The 26506-nt window shown below is 43.9% G+C and overlaps 1 protein-coding gene across 1 annotated transcript in view; it reads right to left on the bottom strand.

Moving 5' to 3' along the window:
• Positions 1 to 26506, bottom strand: part of VPS13B (vacuolar protein sorting 13 homolog B) — a 1252356-nt gene that overhangs the window by 1151198 nt on the left and 74652 nt on the right. The window contains 1 exon segment of the mRNA XM_040354774.1: positions 1243 to 1363. Coding sequence (XP_040210708.1) covers positions 1243 to 1363 — 121 coding nt within the window.

Below are 26506 nucleotides of genomic sequence, written 5' to 3'. Positions count from 1 at the left end.
TTGCTAGGACACAAGCAGCACCAGTAAAGAGCATTTGCACTGTAATCATTATCATAGATGTTTACATGCACACAGTATAGAAACTATGATACAGAAATTAAAAAAAAAAAAATGTTTTATGGATCTGAACACAGCTCAAGATTGTTGATCTTTATGCAGCAATGTGCATGGACCCATAGCTGCGTTAAGATCTGTTTTAAAAAATAAAAATAAAAAAGGACAAAAATCTTGACATAATAAGAGACTAACATTCCATAAGTCTATATACCGTATTTTCCGGCGTATAAGAGGACTTTTTGGATGCAAAAAAATGCATCCAAAGTCGGGGGTCGTCTTATACGCTGGGTACGGTCTCCGTGCAGCTGCGATCGTTCATAATTTCAAAGCCGCGCCGTCTTCTCAGCGTGTCCTGTGATTGGCGGAACACAAAACTTCCCAGCAGCGCCTCTGTTCTGTGTTCCGCCTATCACGGGTGCCTTCTCATCCTCGGACAAGATGAGAAGGCATCCGTGATTGGCGGAACACAGAACAGAGGCGCTACTGGGAAAATTTGTGTTCCGCCAATCACAGGACACGCTGAGAAGACGGCGCGGCTTTGAAATCATGGACGCTCACAGCAGACGGAGACCGTCACCGGCCTGCAAAACGTGAGTGATGGCACAGTGGGGGGGAAAGTGGGGGCAAGTGATGGCACCGTGGGGGCAAGTAATGTGATGGCACTGTGGGGGCAAGTAATGTGATGGCACTGAGGGGGCAAGTAATGTGATGGCACTGTGGGGGCAAGTAATGTGATGGCACTGTGGGGGCATGTAATGGCACAGTGGGGGCATGTAATGGCACAGTGGGGGCATGTAATGGCACAGTGGGGCATGTAATGGCACAGTGGGGCATGTCATGGCATAGTGAGGCTTGAAAAAAGCCTGTTTCTGTCAGCGGTTGTTTCTGTCAGCGGTTGTTCTGGCTACCCCTCAGCTTCCAGAAAGACTAGTAGGAAGGGGGTAGTCTTATACGGCGAGTATATCCCAAAACCAAATTTTTTCCTGGAAAATTAGGGGGTCGTCTTATACGCCGAGACGTCTTATACGCCGGAAAATACGGTAATTGCTACAGACATAATTATCATTTAGCCATTTCAAGTAAAGGTTTGTGAAGGTTGGAATATTATGCCATCTACCGCGATTACAAATCCACCACCATAATGATGGTGTGGTATAATATACGGAGCTAACACTGAAGTAATACCTGGCGGTAGGTCAGGGTCGCTGGGAGCTGTCTGCTGTATCTTCTTTGGTTTAACTGCAGACTTGGCACTGTCTGTGTTGCTGCGACTGGTAGAACTGGATCCACAGCTTTCATGGTCATCCTGTAAAATAAAGAATATCAATGTCGATATTAGAAAAAAAAATAGCTTTCAGTTGTTTTAATTAAAATCATTTTTTTTCTTAAACAACACAACATTTACAATGGCTTAAGGCAACAGACCATAGTACTTGCAATGTAAAAGTAACATGTCCAATAAATAGATAAGAAATAAGTGTTGGGGGCGTGGCTTGGCGCGCGGCGGACATGGTCGCTCAGTGAGAGAGCTCCGGAGCACACACGGCCTGCAACGGATAATTTCCCCGACCCACAGCTCTCAGATGCCGGGCAAGCGGTCTTACAGCACCCCGCACTCTCGCGCTAAGAAAGGAACGTCTGCCACACCGGCTCGGATCATTACAGACCTGTTTAAGCCGTCGGCTGGGGCCCGCAGCACGATGGGGAAAGCCAAGATGGCGCCGGAGCAACACCACGAGGAGGATTACAGCGAGGACTCCCAATCCCTCCCGGAGGACTCAGGTAGGGAGGTGACCCGCTCCAACAACCCCCTCACGCTGGCGGACATGTCGGTGATAGCTGCAGACATTAAGTCTGCGTTCTCCGCTGCTATTACCGACATTAAGTCCAATCTCCTTGCACTTAATGAGCGCATGGCGGGAGTCGAATCTGATGGGAAACAGAGAGACAGAGCCATCCACCGCCTTGAAAGAGCCTCCTCTGCCCACAACTACCACTTTATTGAAATAAACAGGCACCTAGAGGATTTGGACAATAGGGGAAGGAGAAAGAACATTCGTGTAAGGGGTATCCCTGAATCCGTGGAGTCTGCCCAAATTATGCCTGCCTTGCAACGCGTGTTCAACAGTTTGCTTGAAAGACAGGAGGATGTAGTGATTGATTTTGTTAGAGCACATAGAGCTCTCAGGCCAAAGGGCCCTGACTCCGCTCCCCCTCGGGACATTATCTGCTGTCTGCAGAGCTTTCCTCTCAAGGAGGATATCATGAGAAAGGCGAGGGGGAATGATCACATTGTATTCAATGGGGCCACCATTATGCTGTTCCAGGATCTCTCCCAGATTACGCTGAAGAACAGGAGAGCCCTGCGCCCCCTGCTGGACAAACTCAGAGAACGTGACATGAGATATTCCTGGAAGTTTCCCTTTGCCCTGTCAGTGACCTCTGGTGGCCGCCAACACACACTACGAGACCCAGATGGATTGCGAGATTTCTGTGCAGCATTGGAACTGGATTATGTCCCGCTTCCTGACTGGTATGCAGAGTTCCTGGGACCTCAACCCGAAAGTTCGCCCCTCAGATCACCTTTCTCCACCCCGGAGAAAAGATTCCATAAGAGACTGAAACCTCACCGTATGGATGGCTCTAAGGCGGGCACCCCGCGTACTTCCAGGGATGATCGCAGAGAACGTGGGGATGACTGATCGGGGCTATCTCATGCCCGAAATTGATCTATCGCTTTACTCCTTACCCAGATGTTCAATACTTACCTAGCTCTCAACATGCTATCCCCAAGTTTCCCCTTTTTATTTGCTAAGTGATTGACAGTTGTTGATTTGATGCCCATGCCATCTCCCCTTTAGTCATCTCCCTAATTCCCACTGAGAACCACGTGACAGCGGTTTTGAAACTATTGCCTGAACTGATCACATAGGTTACCAGGCATTCCCCCCTCCTTCCTTTGGGACACCGGTTAACATTGCCTCTCCTGCCCATCTAGTTGACGTAGCTTTCAAAGAGGTTTCCTTTGAAGCACAGAGGGTGGTTTACCGGATCCAAGAATGTAGATGTCCCTGATAAGGGTCGTAATACAGGGCAAGACATGTTTGATGAAGGGGGGGATGGGAGATGTTATGGGCTAATTGGGGAACATTGTACTAACTGAGTCGCACAATAGCTGGGCATCTGGTTTTTTTTTTCTTTTTTCTTTTATTTTTTCATTTTTGTTTGGCCCTCCTGTTTTCAGGGCCGGGGAAATTACGTCAGCTACGTACGGTGGCTGACGATGCTACATTAGCCTTAATTTGCAGGCTGTGTGTGTTTTCTTTTTTCTATTGAAGTTGACATATAAATCGTTTAAAACTTACTGTATTGGTTTAAAAAATATACCGGTAAGGTTGTCGGTCTATTGTCCCGCCGACTGCCTCCCTCTACCCCCCTACCCAGTGCCTCCGCACCCACTGAGTGGTTGTGGACGCACTGACAAACTCCGCCCGGGGAGAGATCCCTCACCCGGGAAGGGAAATCTGTTGCTCTCCTTAACTTGTTCCATCCTACACCTTACCTCTCCTTATATCTCTCTTTTCTACTCTCATACTGGCTGGACCTACAGCCTCTCTTTTTCTTTGGTATAGTCGATTTTGCTTTTAAACTGTGGGCCAGATTCACAAAAGAGATACGACGGTGTATCTCAGATACACCATCGTATCTCGGATTTTTTCTGGTCCTATCTATGCACCTGATTCATAGAATCAGATACGCATAGATAGGGCTGAGATCCGACAGTGTCACACTGTGTTACACTGTCGGATCTTTTTTTTGATTTAAAAATGGCGCCGGGGGCGTTCCCGCTGATTTACACTGAATAATATGTAAATCAGCGAGACACGCGAAATTCACGACCGTACGCGGACCCGACGCGGTGTTCTTACGTCGTTTCCGTAGCGCGGTACCCGTCGTATACTTACCCCTGCTAAAAGCAGGGGTAAGTATTGTTAAGTATGGCCGTCGTTCCCGCGTCGATTTTGAAATTCCCTACGTCGTTTGCGTACGCCGATTCACGAACACGCGCGTCGCAAGTCCCACTCCCGTCGCAACCACTGACGTCCTATTGACGTCAGTGGGAGCAATGCACGCCGGGAAATTCCCCGGACGACGCATGCGTATTTAAATCGGCGCGGGAGCGCGCCTGATTTAAATATGACACTCCCCTAGCCGCGGAATTTGAATTCCGCTGGGGGAGTTAGGATCCGCCGTCGCAAGTTTGGAGGTAAGTGTTTTGTGAATTTGACACTTTCCTCACAAACTTGCGAGGGCGGATCTTAATTCACATAGGTTACACGGATCTAAAGATCCGCTAACCTTTGTGAATCTGGCCCTGTGTCTCTACTTGTATGACAGTGCCTGTGTTTTGTGACTCTTTACTGCAGGTGTACTCCATCTCATCTCGCTCTGGGCTCTGACTATGGCTTACGCGGATCTTGGAAGGGACCCATTTGTTGTGTCCCATAATGTAAAGGGACTGAACATCCCTGAAAGGCGCTCCACCCTACTGAGGGAGCTCAGGAAAGGTAGGCCTCAGTTTGTGTTTCTCCAGGAAACCCATTTTAGAACACATCATGTCCCCCGATTGACAGACTCATGTTACACAGAGGCTCACCATGCCACTAGTGATGACTCCAAGGCTAGGGGGGTTTCCATTCTGATACACAAAAATACACCCTTCATTCTCCAGGAAAAACTTATTGATCCAGGGTGTAAATATGTATTCCTCAAGGGTTTGTACAACAATTCACCTGTGACCCTGGCCAATGCTTATTTTCCCAATAAAGCACATGTGTCCTTTTGTCAGCGGATGGTTCAGGAGTTATTAGGTTTTTCCACTGGTTGCCTGATCCTAGGGGGAGACTTCAATGTCCCCCTCAATCCGCTGACAGATACATCAAATGGGAAAACTTGCATTACTTATAGGACTCTCAGACGCATTAAAACTTTACTTCAGTCTTTACAATTGATTGACGTATGGAGGTTTCTAAACCCAGATGGACGGGACTTTACTTTCTTTTCGCCCCCACACGACAGACATTCTCGCATCGACTACCTCTTTATCTCCCAGAGGGATCTGCCAAGGGTCTCGGGGGCACGCATTGGAATACAGTCCTTTTCAGACCACGCACCTATCTCGCTCTCCCTGGGAGACTTTGCAGCTCTTCCCAGTCCCCCATCGTGGAGACTGAATGCTTCCCTCTTGACGGACCCTGCCCTCCTGACTGAATTGACTACGTCCCTAGCCGAATTTTTCAGACGTAATGTGACAGAAGATGCTGACCCCCTGATGGTCTGGGAGGCGCATAAATGTACAATACGTGGTGACCTAATGAGGATGGGGGCCCGTCGCAAGAGGGATAGAGAAAAAAACATTAGGACCCTGACAGAGCAGATAAAGGGACTTGAGACCCTTCACAAACAATCTCTGTCTGTTCAGACAGCTACTGAATTACTAGAAAAGAGGAAAGATTTGCAACAGCTTTTTGAGGAACGGTCAAGACGGTTCCTTTTTTTCAGGAAGCGGATTTACTACGAGTCTGGTAATAAGTCAGGGAAGCTTTTGGCCAGGGCCCTGAAGGAACAATTTAGCAAAAACTATATCCATGGCATTCGGAGGCCTGACGGCACACTGGATGTCACCACTGAAGCGATTGCAGGACATTTCCATGATTTCTATACGAAGCTGTATAATTTACCACCCCAGCATAGAATGGAGGGCATGGAGGGAGATAGGTCACAGATAATTTGTGATTACCTGATTGATAGTGGCTTACCCACTCTCTCAGAATCCAACATTGCTCTCTTGGAGGGCCCGATTACGTCGGAAGAAGTAGCATCTGCCATCGCGCAATTAAAATCAGGGAAAAGCCCAGGCCCAGATGGCTTCACCTCTATCTACTACAAAACTTTTGCACAGATCCTGGTGAACCCTCTTAGAGCTGCCTTAGACTCACTATCTGAACCTAGAACAGTTACGCCTGATTTTCTCTCAGCACACATTACGGTACTGCACAAAGACGGTAAAGATCCTACCGAATGCTCCAGTTACCGCCCCATATCGCTTCTAAATCTTGACGCAAAGATACACGCGAAGGTTTTGGCGACCAGACTAAGCCCCATTCTCGCGGATCTATTTGGACCGGATCAGATGGGCTTCATGCCGGGTCGCGAAGCACGAGACAACGTGATAAAAACATTACTACTTACACAGGCGGCACGGACCGGGAACATCGAGGGCCTTCTCCTGTCCACCGATGCGGAGAAGGCCTTCGACCGCGTTGCTTGGGACTTTATGCTGGCCGTATGCGCGAAGGTGGGCCTGGGCCCCCACATGTTGGCTAGAATTTCGGCGCTGTACCAAGGCCCCACGGCTAAACTGAAAATTAATGGCACGCTATCTGATAAAATCTCGATTGCGAATGGCACCCGACAGGGGTGCCCGCTATCTCCCCTCCTATTTATACTTTCCCTAGAGCCTTTCATCAGGACGGTCAGGAATAACGCAGACGTTCGGGGCTTCAGGATTTCGGACAAGGAATACAAGGTCGCCGCTTATGCGGACGACCTTCTTTTCTTCCTCACTAACCCTGTGACGTCGCTACCAGTTTTGTTACATGAGTTTGCTAAATATGGATATATATCCAACCTCAAAATTAATTACTCCAAGTCGGAAGCCCTGAGCGTCTCGCTGCCGGATAACGTTGTAGCCCAGGTGAGGGCAGCGTCCTCCTTCAGGTGGGAATCTAAGTCTCTGAAATACTTGGGAGTGTGGCTCACGCCCAATTTAGCAGACACCTATAAACAAAACTTCCCCGTTTCTCAAAACTGTAGAGGCGGACTTCGAAAACTGGAGATCAGGTCGTTTCTCATGGTTTGGGCGCGCGGCCATCATCAAGATGGTTATCCTTCTGCGTCTGCTCTACCTCTTTCACACCCTGCCCCTTAAAATACCTCGGGCCTTTTTCACCTCGCTGAAATCTACCATATTGAAGTTTCTTTGGAACTCGCAAAAGGCTAGAATTAAATACTAGAATGTGAAAAGGGGAAAATACTGCGCTAATCTAGAAATATCAAGTGAGCAGCCACACAAGCAATATGACAAAAATTGAAAATAAAACCAACAACATGAAAGTGATCACTTCAGTATAAAATTGAATAAAAGCAATATGGGGTGCAGGTATAGCAAGCCCGACGCGTTTCGTCCAAGTGGACTTCAACTGGGGCATCTACCTTCACCCCCATATTGCTTTTATTCAATTTTATACTGAAGTGATCACTTTCATGTTGTTGGTTTTATTTCAATAAAACCTACCCTCTTTTACCTGCACCATCCGGAGCATTGTTTTCTTTCTCTTCCCTGCATGACTTGCTTGGATGCAAAGTTTTTTCAAAACTCCATACCAGTGTGCACCTTGCATTAGTGGACACCACTGTTCGCATCACCAGTTGGCGTTTAAAGAAGCGGACCCTCTGTTCCTGTTCACGGATTCGAGTTTGAGCAAGTACACCTACGGTGAGGTTCCAGTCCAGGCTTACAGCCATCCAACAGGATACCCCGTGGTGAGTCTACTACTGTGCCATCATCCAGCCGAGCAGAGCCGAGCGGAGCCCTTACATGCCTTTGTGATCTGTTGTCGCTGACAAGCAGATCCACGTCATCTGGTAAGAGTATTCCATCTATTTCTGATTCTACCGTGCAGAAAGTTTTTCCAATGATGAGGATGTGGTCATACACCCCCTATTGATGGACTTTTTCTTTGTGTTTTCTTTTTGTGTTGGTTGTTTCAAATGGACACTTATTCACAGGTCACTGTGTTACCATTACATTGATGCATTATTTGCTCTTTATAAGAATTTTCAGCGCTGCATATTTTTCCACTAGAATTAAATACTCCTTGTTACTGAAACCGAAGGACCGTGGGGGGATGGGTTTACCTGACTTTGTGTTGTACTACAGGGCCGCCCACCTGACTAGGGTCATTGACTGGCACTGCCACAGCTCACTAAAGGACTGGGTGTCGTTGGAGGCGGACCTGTGCCCGCTCCCACTCAAACACTTACCATGGATCACTTGGGAAAGTTGCCCGACTAATCTCAAATCACACCCCGTCACGGGTTGCACTTTAGAGATACTTCATAAAATAGCTAAAACATCCACTATCACCTCTCAACCGGGACCTCTGACACCCTTAAAGGATAATCCAGACTTTGTACCAGGCCTAAACAACCCACAATTCGGTCCACCTGACAATCTGAAGCCCCTCCTGGCTGGGGATTGCTTCAAAGACGGAATAGTGAAGGAATGGGCTACACTTAAGAGGGACCTGAACGTACCACAGTTACCTATGTGGGCATACTTCCAATTACGGAGCTACCTGGGGGGAGCCCCCAGGAGGGTTGCATGCTGTAGGGCCCCTACGGCCTTGGAGTCGATCTGCCTTGAGGGCACAAGGTGTGTGAAACCTACCTCACAAGCCTATGTATGGCTACAGAACGCAGAACACGGGGCCGCCGATGAGCTCAGAGCGAGATGGTCAAGGGAGTTGGACATGGAGATCACGCCTACACAGTGGAGGTACGCCTGTATTTTGATACATAAATGCTCGATAAGCACTGCTATGCAGGAAACGGCATACAACATTATGACCCATTGGTACAATACCCCGGCTAAGATGCATGGTTGGAACCCACAAATTTCGGACTCCTGCTGGAGATGCGGACATGAGAAGGGCACACTGGTCCACATTTGGTGGCAGTGTCCACTCATTGCACAATACTGGGAAAAAATCATCCGGCTGATTAGACAAATCACCGATACAAACCTTACCCTGAACGCAGCCACTTGCTTACTACATGTCACAAATTTCTCATTGAAAAGATATAAAAATTCTCTGACGAGACACTTATTTAACGCAGCAAAGTCACTAATCCCATTGTATTGGAAATCTCAAAGGGTTCCTTCCATAGCTGATTGGCTCAGGAGGGTATCGGAGGTACATGGCATGGAGGAGACCCTGGCTCAGGCGTCTGATCGAGTTGACAAACTCCACAAAATATGGCAACCTTGGGTCGCTTTCAGGTATTCCTCCGCTTACCCTGACGGGGCCTTGCAGACGTCTGCCTGAGAGGTTCCTGGGAAATTGCTTACATCGACTTTTTACCATACCTTATACTACTTCTCTTTTCTGTTTTTTCGTTATTTCTTCCTGGCTATGATTCGCGATTATAGCAAGGGCTGCTTGATGGAAATAGTATGCTACGACCACCCAAGGTCCGCACCCCCTCGGGGTCTTCTGTTTTTGTGGTTGCTTTCGTTTTTTCTTTTTTTTTTGTTTTTTTTTTGAGAGAAAAGGAAAATGGCTGAGGCCTACTATCCAGCATTATCCAACGACAGTTACCTTTGCCTCGGGCAATACTAATTATTTGACAAGCAAGGTTATGCTGGAAATCCTTTTTTCCTTTTGTCTTTTTACACCACTTTACATGGGTCGTAATGGTTTTGTTTTATTTGTTTGCCTTTGGCATGTTTTATAACTTACTATGCCATGCTCCTATCATATCACTGCTCTGCGAGCAGCTACATTGCTATATGATGTAACCTGTCCTGCCTCTGTTTATTACAATAAACTTTGAATGTTTAAAAAAAGAAATAAGTGTTTGCAAAGGTGGAAGGTATTAAAGGACTACTGATGTCTCGCCATTCACCATACATTCTAAAGCCTCATACACACGATCGGATTTTCCGACAAAGTGTAGGACTTTTGTCCGAAGGGCGTTGGCCAGGAACGTGTATTGCATACAAATGGCAAAGAGTTGTTGGCCAACAAACACAAAACTATGTGTTTTTTTTTCAGCTCTTTAGCGCCACCCTTTGGACAACTTCTGCTAATGTTGTGTTATGGTGAGCATTGTTTCTGAGCATGCGTGTTTGTACTTTTGGATTATTTTCCGTGTACACACGATCGGATAATCCGACAACACACATTTGTTGTCGGAAAATTTGAAAGCCTGCTATCCCACATTTGTTGGCGGAAATTCCGACCAACAATTGTCTGATGGAGCATACAAACGGTCGGATTTTCCGACAACAGCCTGCCATCACACAATTTCCGTCGAAAAATGTGATTGTGTGTACGGGCCTTAAGACTAAAGCCGCGTACACACCATCACTTTATGTGATGGAAAAAAAAAGACATTTTCTGTGAAGTAAAAAACGACGTTGCCTACACACCATCGTTTTTTCACAATGCTCTAGCAAAGCGAGGTTACGTTCACCACTTTTCTTCCATTGAGCCCTGGTTCACACTGGGTACGATTTGGAACGATTTGAGATGCGATTTGACATGTCAAATCGCATCTCAAATCGGCGGCATTTGCAGGCAATTGTTGGCAATGGCACTGTCCTAATCAGTGCGACGTTGCATCTGCGATTTCAAAAAGTAGTTCCTGTACTGCATTTTACCGCGATTTTGAATTCGCAGCAGTGTGAACCTAGGCTGAAGCTCGCTTCATAACTAGCTTCTGGGCATGCGCGGGTTTAAAAACGTTGTTTTAAACGTCGTTTTTTGCTACACACGGTCAATTTTTGTGAAACAAAAAACGACGTTTTGAGAAACGACACAAAAAATTGAAGCATGCTTCAATTGTTTTTTGTTGTTTTTCACAAGACATAAAACAACGTTTTCCCCCACACACGGTCGTTTAAATTTACGTTTTTAAAAATGTCGTTTTTTTTCATCACATAAAGTAATGGTGTGTACGCGGCATAACTAGTCAGGATAGAATGTCTCACTGATTTCTAACTGGGGTTAGTGAATAAGAAGAAATGAGGGTGTCCATAAAGTTGGCATGGAGGCTAGTTGCTCATGCATGATCTTATTAACATTTTTGTTATATTGATGTATGACAGTATGCACCAATATTACCTGGACATCCATCTTGAAACACAGGGTAGGGAATATTTTTATATGAATGGCCTGCGATTTAAATTAAATAAGGTGTTTACACTAAGGAGATCTATAGGCATAAAGGAATGCAAAAGACACCTGTAGACAACTCAGGACATGTGATCAGTTATGACACCAGCCATTTCATGGTTTGACAGTTTGGTTGAGGGCACAAGCATATATGACAGTTACCATTGAGAATGCCGGGAATGTACCGTAACTGTTTTTTCAACCTGTTAATTTGCTTTAAGGCTGCATTCACACCTAGATGTATGTTACCGCGGCGTATTTTGCCGCGACAAATTGCGGCGTTTTGTCCCGCGATTTGCCGCGACAAAACAATGAAAGCCGCCTGAAAAAAAGGTCCGGGACTTGTTTTCAGGCGGCAGGCGTACGGCGTTCGGGGTGGAGATGTGAACCATCTCCATAGACGGCAATGTAAACTCACCCCTCCAGCGTATCAAGGGCTGCTGCGGCGTCGCGCTACAGGCGTATATACGCCTAGGTGTGAATGCGCACTTAGGATTATTAATCAAATGTGGCATTAAAAGTGTGGCCACTGTATCATGCCAGTTAGTATATTTTCTTGACTGACAACATTGTAAGGTGGAGGGAGTTGATCATTTAAAATTGACATTTACCTTCTGAAACCCAAAAAGCCATGAGGCATGCAACACTGCAGGCCCATCCAAAAACAAACATACACATGATTTGGAAAATCAAATACTTTTTGAGAAACCTACATATTTTTTCCTACTTTCCTGGTTTTCTTGAGGCACTGGTGACATAGCCCAAACTTCACAGAAGATCACCTCACCAGTGCCTTCCAGGGAAACATCACCAAATCTTATGCATTATCCAGAGAAGATCTGGGGCAGCTTCTTATTGGATAACAAGCCATCGCAGAGCTAGTTTGGGGCATGCCATGTGTGTGATTGAGGTGACTTGTTAGTGAATAACAAGCCACCCTAGATCTCTTAGGGGAAATGCACAAAATCTGTCTCGTCACAAAACTAGGTAGAAGAAGCCAGCTACAGGGGCTGTTATTTTTAAAAATGGTGGCGTGGCATGTAGAGCCCTGGCAGGAAGGATCTGTGGGAAAAGGGGAATTAAATAAAGAAAGATGCATGTCCCTATATGTACATCTGTTTGCCTAAATACATTTATTTAGCATGGACAGCTTATTATGGAGGTGTGTGTGTGTGTGTGTGTGTGTGTGTTCCAGCTTTAAGATTAGCTAAACAGAGTGATGGCATGAGGAAACATTACATTGTCTGACAACGACTAGCAACAGACATCACTTTACACAAGCAAGTTCTCACTAAACCAGTATTTTTTTTTACTTGAGATCATTCAAGCATCCTAAAATACACAGCTTCTTAAATTGACAGTGCCAAACAAATGCTGAATAAAAGCCAATTAAGGGTCAGGAGGTTAAAGAGTCTTGTGGAAAAGGAACATCTCTGACCTGCCTAAATAAACGTTAGAAACTCAATCCCGTTTTATCAGCTCAATCTCACAATTTGTTTCTTAACGATATCTCAGATCACTGAATCCAAATCTGTTATTTCTGTACAGTTAGTGAACTTAGATGTTCCATACAGCAAAGACCATTTGTGCCTGGGAAAAAAAGAGATCTTCAAAAGAAAACCATGGATCAGGTCACAGCCCCGGTCATATGACAGACTACCCATACTTTTTCCCACATCTAAAAATTTACCTTACAAATGATTACTTTGCTTATTTTAAGACACTAAAATAAATGCATTTTTTTTTCTGGCATACAGACACAATCTAATCAAAGAAAAATCTATCAAACTTCTGATCAGTCATAGTTGAAGTTAAAGTCTATGGGAGGTAGAAAGGCAAAAAGCAAATGCACGGAAACCTTGAATTTAGCTGGAAACCCAGCTCAGCCAATCAAATCTCCCCAAAGAGGCCTTTTGTTATCCTTTGCCATCTACAAAATTTTTAATCACTTCAGCTCTCGCAAACTATTTTTGTGGGGTGCAATCTAGGCTTTGGCCTCATGCACACTGGGCGTTTGCCCAGCTCTTCTAAACGCCATTGTTGCAAACATGTTTTGGGGTTCATTCATTTAGACCCCTTTCACACTGGGGGCATATTGCAGGCACAATAGGGTTAAAAATAGCGCCTGCAAATCTGCCCTCATACAGCTGCACCATCGTCTCCAGTGTGAAAGTCCGAGGGCTTTCACACTGGAGCGTTGGGCTAGCAGGACAGCAAAAAAAAGTCCTGCTAGCCGCATCTTTGGAGCGATGTGTTTACCGCTCATTCACCGCTGCCGCCCATTGAAATCAATGGGACAGGGTGGCTATACAGCTTTGCAGCAGCACATTGCGGGCAGTTTTAACCCTTTCTCGGCCACTAGTGGGGGGTAAAACCGGCCCTGCTAGCGGCCGAAATGCGCCGCAAATCCGCCCATAGCGTCGGCGGTAAAAATAGCGGAAAGGGGTCTTAATTTACAGGGTTTGACAAATTTGCTTGGAATCTAGGAGCCAGCTAAAAAAGTTAGGAGCCAGAAAACGCGCCCCGTCCCGCCAAGCTCATGCGCAGAAGCGAACACATACCCAAGTAGCGCCTGCATATGTAAACGGTATTCAAACCACACATGTGAGGTATCGCGAGAGTAATAATTCTAGACCTCCTCTGTAACTCAAAACATGCAACATGTAGTTTTTTTTTAAGCGTCGCCTATTCCACGAGCGGACGCAATTTTGAAGCGTGACATGTTGGCTATCAATTTACTCGGCGTAACATTATCTTTCACAATATAAAAAAAAAATTGGAATAAGTTTACTTTTGGTCTTATTTTTTTTATTAAAAAAGTGTATTTTTTCCCCAAACAAGTGTGCTTGTAAGACCGCTGCGCAAATACGGTGTGACAGAAAGTATTGCAACGATCGCCATTTTATTCTCGGGGGTGTTAGAATAAAAAAATATATATATAATGTTTGGGGGGTTCTAATTAGAGGGAAGGAGATGGCAGTGAAAACCGTGAAGAAAACACATTAGAACTGCTGTTTTACTTGTAATGCCAACGGCCACCACCAGATGGCGCAAGGTCACAGAAGTAAGCTTGGGCCTTCACAAGTCTGCAAAGCCACGGCCTCAATTACGGCCATCGTGCAATCGTGCGGTGGGGGAGGTGGAGGCGCACGGAGACACAGGATCCTGTGCCTCCGTGCACCCTCACCTCCCCCGCCGCGCGAGGGAGTTGGGGGCCCGCGACGGCCGGTAATTGAGGCCACGGCTTTGCGGGCTCAATTACCGGCGGGGTCACAATTTCTTGTCGCAATTGCGACCGAATATTGCCGAGCCCTAGGCTAGAATTGAAAATTTATTCTGGCCAATGAAATGAATAAATGTTCCAGTGCTTTATACACCTAGCGCTTAGGCACGTGTACATACATTTATGTGCATCTCGGATTTTTCTGCCAAAACACTGAATCCTGAACGCTGCATACAGCATTCCCAAAACGCCCTGCTCATTAAAATTAATGAGCAGTGCTTCCAAAGCCCCTGAAAAGTGATTTGGAAGCGCCGCAACACGGGCGCTTTTATACCTTCTTTGGGTTTAAAAGCACTGCACGTTATCGCTAATGTCCGGTCGCTGCAGTGTTAAAGTAGCCCAAGATACAAAGACTTCTGTGTGCAACAGCTGCCCTTCAGCACCTCCTAATAAATTACCCGAGTCCCATCTCTATCAAGCGATGTCCACGAGTGCCTTAGCCGTCTGAGACGCTCCTCCTGATTGGCTAAGACACAGCAGTGGCACCATTGGCTCCCACTGTTAAAGTCAGTCAGTTGATTAGGAGAGAGAAGGGCCGTGGCTGGACCTCCATGTCTGAATGGACACAGGGAGCTGTGACTCGGCTTGGGTGCCCCATAGCAAGATACTTGCCATAGGGCACTCAAAATGAGGGACCCGAGAAGAGGAAGATCTGGGCTGCAGGCGAACTGGATCAGAAGGTCCACTCACATGGACTGGCGGGTGTAAACAGACTTGGGTCCATTTACAGCCGCCTACCTTTGACCCAATCTTCTAAAAAAAAAAAGGATGGGGATTCTGCTTTCCATGTAGGCGGATCGGATGGCTTAAATATAGTTATGCCGGGATGTATTTCACCCTCTCCAGGGATCCACAGCAGCCAAGCTGTAATGCCAGTAGACTACGTATAACCATTATGCTTTCCAGGTATTCCCAAGTTAACAGATGGGTACAACCAACTGGCCACAAAGGAATGGGCGAAATTAATTCTGCTTGTACTTATTCATACATCATCTCCTCACTTTCTGAATGAATGTGTAGCAAAATGCTTCAAACTACATGTTAGCATTATCTACAAAATCCTTCAGACCCTACATACTGATTGGCCCTTGAAGAAGCGTTTTTGCAAATGACTGGTGTGCAAAACATACTTTAAATGTTTGCAAAGGGTAAACATGCACATACTCTGTGTCCTTATTTCCTATATACAAGGGGGATGCGCACCCAGGCAAAATTTATCCTCGCTGATGATTGATGCTTGGGGATCCACTGGGGAGATCTTTTGTGGACATAAGAACATTCCCCAATTAGACTAACTGCCAGATCAGAGAAACATTCCCATTTTGTTGGTAGGCACCTTCGTACAAAAATAATTTAACTACTTGCAGTCTCACAAGTCAAAAACAATGATAATTAATGTGATAAAAAGTTAGGTTAGGGGTTATACTCTGTATACATTGTGTTTATAAAAGCAGTTTTCATTCAGCTGTTGTTAAAGTGGAAGTGAACCCTCCTACCTTTACAGCCAAGGTAGCCGATAGTGGAGCGCGTTTTTTTTTTTTTACATTAATGCAGGGAATGCCTTAAGCGGTTGTAAACCTCAGTCATGAAATTTGAACCAAGCACATATATCTGCAGCATAACTCCCAACTTTTTGAGATCGGAATGAGGGACACCTATCAGCAAAAAGTATGCAGGTATAAGACACAGCCCTTGCCATGCCCACTTAAAGGAGAATTGCACAAAAAAAAAAAAAACAAGATTGGTTAGACCCACAAGTGCTTTTTTCACCACTATTATTCCTTTATATTGGCTTTCGGAATTTACAAATGCAACAATTTAGAAATCAGATGAAAAGTTTGGCACCGATGTATATAAAATGCACGGTTTATCTATATAGATCAGACCAAAATGAGGGACAAATGAGGTGGAATAAAGGACAGAGGGACATTGCTCCAAATCAGGGACATTTGGGAGCTATGCTGCAGTGATAACTTATCTCTCTCCAAAGCTCTAAGTTTAGATTCTCTCTGGTGCTTTGTTCCTCTGTTATCAGCATGAGCCACTTCTGAGAAGTTTTCAGGACACATCAGATTTGTATGGCTGTTACTGATTAAAATTTTCATGTTCAATTCATCGTTTTTTTTTAATCGATTAATCGACTAATTTCAATTAATTATAAAACGCACATACATTTTTCAGACCACCACCATATATAGTCCCCCACTGTAATATCCAGAGACATCTCCCCCCACTGTAATATTCACAGACATCTCCTCCACTGTAATATGGTCCACATCTTTCCCACTGTATAGGAAGGTTAGTGCTTACCAGAGAAGCCGGCCTAACACGAGCAGTAGAGGTCTAGGCTCACATAGGCCTCCGCCGGGTGGACCAAGATGGCTGCCGCTCCGCGAGCTAGGCCAAAGTCGCAGCCTTTCCTATGGCTGAGGCAGCAGCGGAGCTCTGCAGATCACGTGGTGTGTCGATCCGCATATGGTGACCCATTCGGATCACAGATCATTTACGATCCGTTGCACCACTAGTACCGATCAAAAGAATTTTGATCAATCAAAAAAATTAACAATTAATCGAGGAATTAATCTTTAATTTCCACAGCCCTAAAAATTTGTGATGGGGAGGGAGATAAGCACACAGCTTGTCTATTCAAAACACAGCTCTGCGTGATCCTTCACTCCTCTGCTTATGTAGGGGGGGGGGGGTGTCCCTTTCCTCCAATCAGCTCTTACACAGTGTATAAGAGCTGTAACTGCATTTCTCCACCCCCTCCTCTGTACTCCTCACAGAAGCATTAAGATTTTATCACAGATCAGCACTTTGAAGGGTTGTAGACAAGATAAGACTGCGAATAGACAAGTAAAACCTATGTAGAATTTGTTTCATCTCTGTGTGTAATCTGAGGCTATTCACTTGGTATATGTGAGGGTTTATATACACTTTAAGGTTTAAAAAAAAAAAAAATTTTAGTACTACTGGCAAATAAAATGCATACATTTCAGTTGCACATCAATTGCATCTTTAAAGACCAGCCAGTAGTGTCGGCTCTCATGTTTCTATCCAAACAGGTTTATTTTAACTTTAATATATTTGAGAATGAAACAAGAGGAGTGGAAGCACCCCAAGGTGTATAGGAGCCTCCATAATTCTGATGGTGGTCAGTAGGAGGACTGCAAATGAATGTGGAGGAGGAGATCTTGTTTCTAGCATGCTCTAGAGATGTCAATTAGCCAGCGTGAGACTCCAAACAGACTCAAACTATAGATGACATATCAACCCTTTAAAGATCTCTGTTAGCCCCAGATTTATCTGAACCTTTCATTATTTCGCCTACTAGAGTTATCCTGTATGTAGTCATGCAAAATTTCCCATAAAAAAGTATTTTTAATTAATATTAATAATTCAGTATTTAATTAACCCAATCTTTAACAAAGCACTGAAAGCAATCAGTAGCAATTGCCAGTGAGCACAGCCAAATGCAGCTTTTAGCTCTTTAGAGACTAGTGAGGCTATTCATTAGAATTATTACAGCAGGTGCTCAGTTACCATTTTGCGCTATCTGGCCAAACTGGTTAGTAAGGGATTAACGTAAGGAGCAGAGTATACATTCTAATCAAAGGTGCCTGTGATCCCACTCAGCCTTGTAAAGAACAATGTAATACAGAAAAGGATCTAGACACAATTAAGACAAATACAACGGACAAAAAATAAACATTATTTAAGTCCGATCCTATCCGCAAGGCATGTACTGCCTAATCTTAATGAAAACAAGAAGAAAATGGGTGAAACAACACACACACACACATCCACACATGTTCGGGTAAAAAGGGCTATACTGATAAAGTATCAACGGCTTATGCAAGTCTCTCCATATATCATTAGATGTGATTCTTGGCTCTATGTTCCCCTTCAGATGGTATTAATCACTAACACACCTTTATCCATAGCTGAAGGAAAACATTCAGGCCGCTTTTGTAAACTCTTCTACCCTCACACTGCGGTCTTGCAAAAATGTATATACACCATTGATTTGATCTAATAAATGCAGTTATGGTTATTTACATATTGCAATAAAAATCAAATGCGTGAGAAACAAACTAAAACAAAGAATTTATAAAGGTTTATGCTGGTTACATAAGCAGCAAATGTGTTGAAATAATGTAATGTTTTAGTAAAAGGTACTGCATGGTACTATGGAATACCACTGACAAGAATAATGGTCTCAAAGTTTACATGTGAAAGCAACAGAACATAACCACCTATGAATATTCTAGTTAAAAACAGACCTTGCATAAAAATTAAGCCCCCTTAATACAAAACACTTAAAAAAAAAAAAAAAAAAAAAAAAAAAAAAGCCAGCGAAAAATCCAGCTTTTAGATTTGAAAAAGAAAAAAAATGCTGATGTGCATGCTCGAAATATTCCAAGTGCATAACTTTCCTAGTGTGCAGCGGTAGGGCCCAGACACTGCCACCTACAGACAGGGAATGAAAGCTGGGACCGAGGTAAGTATCTAGTCATTTTATTTTAGTAAAAGCTTGAATTTTAAGCGCAAGATGTTTGGTATCCATTTACTCAGTGTAACAATCTTTTACATTATAACAAAAAAAATTGGGCCAATTAAAAAAAAAAAAAACACACTTATTTCTGAAAGTGTTTTTTCCCCCCAAAAATGCCCTGTGACAGAAAAAAATTACAACACCCACCATTTTATTTCTATAGGATCTCTGCTAAACAAGATAGATAGATAGATAGATAGATAGATAGATAGATAGATAGATAGATAGATAGATAGATAGATAGATAGATAGATAGATAGATAGATAGACAGTACAGACCAAAAGTTTGGACACACACCTCATTCAAAGAGTTTTCTTTATTTTCATAACTATGAAAATTGTAGATTCACACTGAAGGCTTCAAAACTATGAATGAACACATGTGGAATTATGCATAACAAAAAAGTGTGAAACAACTGAAAATATATTTCATATTCTAGGTTCTTCAAAGTAGCCACCTTTTGCAGCAGACATCTCTAGAACTGTTAAGAGGAGACTGTGTGAATCAGGCCTTCATGGTAGAATATCTGATAGGAAACCACTGCTAAAGAAAGGCCTGCGTAAAAATGCAATGTACCTTCATAAAGATGGAAAAGGATATACAAAAAAAACATTCAAAGCCTTGAATATGCCAGTCAGTACTGTTCAATCACTTATTAAGAAGAGGAAAATTCAGGGATCTCTGGATACCAAGTCAAGGTCAGGAAGACAAAGAAAGATTACAGCCACTGGAACTGTTTGGGATACAAAGAAAAACCCACAGGTAACCTCATTATCAGGAATTTATTTTAATATCAATACCAAAATGTCACGATATCTGCTCATACTCATGCTCATTTTGTGAAGGGGAATCGGGTAGTTTTTTTTAAATCGAAGCAGTACTTACCGTTTTAGAGAGCGATCTTCTCCGCCGCTTCCGGGTATGGTCTTCGGGACTGGGCGTTCCTATTTGATTGACAGGCTTCCGACGGTCGCATACATCGCATCACGAGTAGCCGAAAGTCGGTGCGGCTCTATACGGCGCCTGCACACCGACGTTCGGCTACTTTCGGAAAATCGTGACGCGATGTATGCGACCGTCGGAAGCCTGTCAATCAAGTAGGAACGCCCAGTCCCGCAGCCTATACCCGGAAGCGGCGGAGAAGATGCATCTCTAAAACGGTAAGTACTGCTTTGATTGTAAAAAAAACACCCGATTCCCCTTGACAAAACGAGCCTCAATCTAATGTTAAAAAAAAGGTTTTTGGGTGAACCTCCACTTTAAAGCAGATTAAAGAGTGAGCCTGCTTGCCAGTCCTAACATGAGCTGCCCGAGTCCCAAAGAAAGAAATTTGCAAAAGTGACTTGAAGATTTGTTTCGTCAGCTGGAAAACTGGCCAGTCTACTATACATCCAGTATAAAACCAGTTTTATGGCAGTTGTATGGAAAAATACATTTGTGGAAGTGCAAAACAGAACACAGGTCAAGTTATAATTGGCTAAAAGCAAGGATAACTACCAAGAAAAAGTAGTATATGAAACGTAAACACTTATTCAAAACAAATGTCGCAGTTTAATTAAGTGACTATCCAGTGGTTATCCCCAAGAGGGAAGTTCACTCTGAGCTTCTATTTACTTGTAAAAGAGGAGAATAAAAAAAAATATATAAAAAAAGCTTCTGCAGTAAAACATTTGTGCGTAATCTAAGCATTAGAGCTACACTATTAATTTTTCAAACCCTGTGCTTGTCCCATAAGCCCAGAGGTAAAACATGTTCATTAAAGAGACGTGAAAAAAATTCCAAGCAAACTGCCAAAACCAGCATAATTATGAAAATATTTAACACTGGGACCAACTGAAATCACACACTGAATATAGATCAAGGTGATGTCATTAAAAACGGCTTGGCCAAAACTACTAAAACTACTGCACTGCCATAAATCTGGCCTACACTAGATGACAATAAACATGTGAAACAAAAAAAAAAAAAGGAAAAGGCATTCCAACTATACATACGATGATCCATGAAATATACATATACAGAAGACTCGACAAATGGTGACAGCACAAAGAGAAAAGCGATGGGAGATTCCTGCGCCTTTGGCAACCCATCCAAATTGGTCCACATCCCACAACACTTGCCACATTCCGGAGAGTATGCAGGAAGTCTTAATCATGGAAGCTAAACTGCTAATTAGGGAGTAAAATTGCTTGAATGGATAGTTATGCCAGGCTAATGGTCTGCCGCTGTAATGTAAAACCTTGTGTTGAGAAATAAAAATAAATTTGCGGCTCATTTTGACACTATGGTATACAGACAACGTGGAAGTTAAGCCAAGCCGCTCATGGTGTCATTTTGCTCACTTGTATATTTTAACAATCTGACCAGGAAGCTGAACATTAGGGCATGTTCCAGAATACAGCACAGTTTAAACTACATTTATCAATCTATTCTATGTGTAGGCCTTTGTTTCCAAAACGACTCGTTTTTAAAAAGATATGTAGGAGAAAAAAAAAAAAAAAAAAAGAGGGGGGATTGGGTAAGAGAAACGAGTACCTAAAATATATATGGTTGTTTGCAAACATCTGGGCACCCTTGCTTACACCTGTTCCACTGATACCTTAAGTGAAAACACAATCTCTGCAGAAAAAAAATATGGAATATCAAAAAATATATATTTTTATGTTGGGAAAGGTTGGAACAGACAATTGGGACTACATAAAAAACCTCAAACAGGTTCTAATTATTGCCTGTTCTATACAATAAAAAAAATGTAATTGGAGAAAGCCTCTTGAGGTGGGAGGGCGCGAGCAGGAGTGTCAGGACGCCAATAAAACACAGCTCCTTTCTCTATCTGCAAAGTAGAGAGTGTGCTGACTTGCCTGCTCGCCCCCTCAAGAGGCTTTTTCCAGACCAGGGAGAAAGCCTCGCATTACGGTGGTGAGTTACAGACAGAAGAACAGGAAGTGAGGAATTCTCAGAAGAAATAAGGACATTTAAAAGCAAAATTGAAGGATGAGGTAAGTGAATCAGGACTGCACTAAGGTAAAGGAAGAGATTTAGGGGGGAAAAAAATCCTTTACAACCCCTTTAACCACTTAAGACCCGGACCAAAATGCAGGTAAAGGACCAGGCCCCTTTTTGCGATTCAGCACTGCGTCGCTTTAACTGACAATTGCGTGGTCGTGCGACATGGCTCCCAAACAAAATTGGCGTCCTTTTTCTCCCACAAATAGAGCTTTCTTTTGGTGGTATTTGATCACCTCTGCTGTTTTTATTTTTTTGCGCTATAAACAAAAATAAATAGAGCGACAATTTAAAAAATATATATATTTTTTACTTTTGCTATAATAAATATCCCCCAAAAATATATAAAAATATTATTTTTTTTCCTCAGTTTAGGCCGATACGTATTCTTCTACCTATTTTTGGTAAAAAAAAAAAAAAAAACGCATTAAGCGTTTATCGATTGGTTTGCGCAAAATTTATAGCGTTTACAAAATAGGGGATAGTTTTATTGCATTTTTATAAAAAAAAAAAAAAAATTTTTTACTACTACTACTAATAGCGGCGTGACTGCGACATTATGGCGGACACATCGGACAATTTTGACACATTTTTGGGACCATTGTCATTTTCACAGCAAAAAAAATCTATAAAAATGCATGGTTAACTGTGAAAATTACAATTTCAGTTTGGGAGTTAACCACTAGGGGGTGCTGAAGGGGTTAAGTGTGACCTCATATGTGTTTCTAACTGTAGGGGGCGGGGCTGGATGTGTGACATCATTGATCGCCTTTCCCTATATCAGGGAACAGACGATCAATGACAGCGCCACAGTGAAGAACTCCCCGTTCTTCAGCTCCGGGGACCGATCGCGGGACTCCGGCGGCGATTAGGGCCGCGGGTTCCGCGGAGTTCCGGGCGTGCGCCGCGGGCTGGGCACTTAAAAAGGACGCACAGGTACGTGCTTGTGCACAACCGTGCCATTCTGCCGACGTATATGTGCAGGAGGCGGTCCTTAAGTGGTTAAAGACCGAGCCTCTTTCTGAGATTTGGGTTTCACAAGTTACGTTTTTTTTTTGCTAGGAAAAAAAAAAAAAAAACTTAACCCCCCAAACATTATATATATTTTTTTTTCTAACACCCTAGAGAATAAAATGGCAGTCGTTGCAATACTTTGTCACACTGTGTTCTTGTAACTTTAATTTGGAAAAAAAAAAAAAAACTTTTTTTAATTAAAAAAAATAAGATATATAAAATTAGCCCAATTTTTTTTTATATTTTGAAACAAAAATGTTATGGCGAGTAAATTGATACCCAACATGTCACGCCCGCTCATGGAATGGCAACAAACTTTTACCCTTAAAAATCTCCATAGGCGACATTTAAAAAATAATTCTACAGGTTGCATGTTTTGAGTTACAGAGGAAGTCTAGGCCTAGAATTATTGCTCTCACTCTACCGATCGTGGCGATACCCCACATGTGTGGTTTGAACACCGATTTCATATGCAGGCACTGCTCACGTATGCGTTCGCTTTTTGCACGCAAGCTCGTTAATTTTTTTATTTTGACACGGTTTTTAATAAATAAATAAATAAATAAATAAATAAATATATATATATATATATATATATATATACAGTGATGAAAATAAGTATTTGAACACCCTGCTATTTTGCAAGTTCTCCCACTTGGAAATCATGGAGGGGTCTGAAATTGTTACCGTAGGTGCATGTCCACTGTGAGAGACATAATCAAAAAAAAAAAATCCAGAAATCACAATGTATGATTTTTTTAACTATTTATTTGTAGGATACAGCTGCAAATAAGTATTTGAACACCTGAGAAAAACAATGTTAATATTTGGTACAGTAGCCTTTGTTTGCAATTACAGAGGTCAAACGTTTCTTGTAGTTTTTCACCAGGTTTGCACACACTGGAGGAGGGATTTTGGCCCACTCCTCCACACAGATCTTCTCTAGATCAGTCAGGTTTCTGGGCTGTCGCTGAGAAACACGGAGTTTGAGCTCCCTCCAAAGATTCTCTATTGGGTTTAGGTCTGGAGACTGGCTAGGCCACGCCAGAACCTTGATATGCTTCTTACAGAGCCACTCCTTGGTTATCCTGGCTGTGTGCTTCGGGTCATTGTCATGTTGGAAGACCCAGCCTCGACCCATCTTCAAAGCTCTAACTGAGGGAAGGAGGTTGTTGCCCAAAATCTCGCAATACATGGCCCCGGTCATCCTCTCCTTAATACAGTGCAGTCGCCCTGTCCCATGTGCAGAAAAACACCCCCAAAGCATGATGCTACCACCCCATGCTTCACAGTAGGGATGGTGTTCTTGGGATGGTACTCATCATTCTTTTTCCTCCAAACACGGTTAGTGGAATTATGACCAAAAAGTTCTATTTTGGTCTCATCTGACCACATGACTTTCTCCCATGACTCCTCTGGATCATCCAAATGGTCATTGGCAAACTTAAGACGGGCCTTGACATGTGCTGGTTTAAGCAGGGGAACCTTCTGTGCCATGCATGATTTCAAACCATGACGTCTTAGTGTATTACCAACAGTAACCTTGGAAACGGTGGTCCCAGCTCTTTTCAGGTCATTGACCAGCTCCTTCCGTGTAGTCCTGGGCTGATTTCTCACCTTTCTTAGGATCATTGAGACCCCACGAGGTGAGATTTTGCATGGAGCCCCAGTCCGAGGGAGATTGACAGTCATGTTTAGCTTCTTCCATTTTCTAATGATTGCTCCAACAGTGGACCTTTTTTCACCAAGCTGCTTGGCAATTTCCCCGTAGCCCTTTCCAGCCTTGTGGAGGTGTACAATTTTGTCTCTAGTGTCTTTGGACAGCTCTTTGGTCTTGGCCATGTTAGTAGTTGGATTCTTACTGATTGTATGGGGTGGACAGGTGTCTTTATGCAGCTAATGACCTCAAACAGGTGCATCTAATTTAGGATAATAAATGGAGTGGAGGTGGACATTTTAAAGGCAGACTAACAGGTCTTTGAGGGTCAGAATTCTAGCTGATAGACAGGTGTTCAAATACTTATTTGCAGCTGTATCATACAAATAAATAGTTAAAAAATCATAAATTGTGATTTCTGGATTTTTTTTTTTTTTGATTATGTCTCTCACAGTGGACATGCACCTACGATGACAATTTCAGACCCCTCCATGATTTCCAAGTGGGAGTACTTGCAAAATAGCAGGGTGTTCAAATACTTATTTTCCTCACTGTATATATATTTGGGTCGCTTTTATTCCTATTACAAGGAATGTAAACATCCCTTCCAATAGAAAAAAACATGACAGGTCTTCTTAAATATGAGATCTGGGGTCAAAAAGACCTCAGACCTCATATTTAGCCTAAAATTCAATAAAAAAAATGTCCCTTTAGGAGCATTGGGCGGAAGTGACATTTTTACGTTGCTTCCGCCCTGCAATGATATGGAGACAGGTGGGGGGCCATCTTCCCCTCACTTGTCTCCATACCCAGTCAGGGACAACATCCGATTGCCTCCGCCGCTGCCGATGGCTCTGGTAAGCGGCAGAGGGCACCGGAGAGCAGCGGGGAGGGTGGGGCCATCTCCCACTGCCGAAAAAGTGAATAGCCGCAGAGACCACTTTTATCTGAAAGCCGACTGCCCGCTCTTGAAGAGGGTACCTGGGTTATGGTAGCTCGCTACTACCATAACAACAGTATTCGTCTTCAAAGTAGCAACGTATTCCTGCGGCGGGCAGTCCGTAAGTGGTTAAAGGAAAAAACTCACGGTTCGGATCGTTCCTCGGATCAGGAGTCACAGATCGGATCATTTTTCGGATCGGCAAAAAAAAAAAAATTCTCCCCCACTGTAGTATCCACATCTCCCCCCCCCACTGTAATATCCACATCCCCCCCACTGTAATATCCACTAGGGTTGGTGTCACCCAGTGCAGAAAAAAATGGTGTCACCCCCCCCCCCCACCAACTATAGTCCCCCCTCAGTAAAGAACCCCATCGGTGCAGACACCCGCATTAGTACAGACACCCCTCCCCCATGTAGTACCGACAAACACACCCCCCTCAGGCAAGACACCCCCCCCCCTCAGGCAAGCCCCCCCCCCCGGTCAAGACACCCCCCCTCAGGTAAGACAACCCCCCCTCAGGTAGTACAGACACTTACAGAGGTGTGTCCCACGGCCACGAGTGCAGGCTCCTCCTCCTCTGTGGATGTAAACAGAGGAGAAGGGCCGCTGCCGGGTGTACCAAGATGGCCGCGGCTCCGGAGCTAGGCCGAAGCCACGGCCATAACATTAGGAAAGGCCGCGGCTTCGGCCTAGCTCCGGAGCGGCGGCCATAACATTAGGAAAGACCGCAGCTTCGGCCTAGCTCCGGAGGCGCGGCAATCCGCGGATCACAGTGTGTGCCGATCCGAAGGGGGTGACCCGTTCGGATCACCTGTGATCCGTTACACCCCTAGCCCGTACACATGAAGTAAAATTTAGTCTCAACAATCTGCTGGTTTACGGATCGTTCGTACAGGTGCTTTTGACAGCCAATTCAGGTTTTTCATCCGACAGAAGCTGGATGTGCAGACTATAAAATTTTTGTCAGA

This window comes from Rana temporaria, chromosome 5 (assembly GCF_905171775.1).
Source record: "Rana temporaria chromosome 5, aRanTem1.1, whole genome shotgun sequence".
Taxonomy (NCBI): Eukaryota; Metazoa; Chordata; class Amphibia; order Anura; family Ranidae; genus Rana; species Rana temporaria.
Note: the sequence above shows the minus strand (reverse complement) of the source record. Positions and strands in the feature narration are given on the sequence as shown.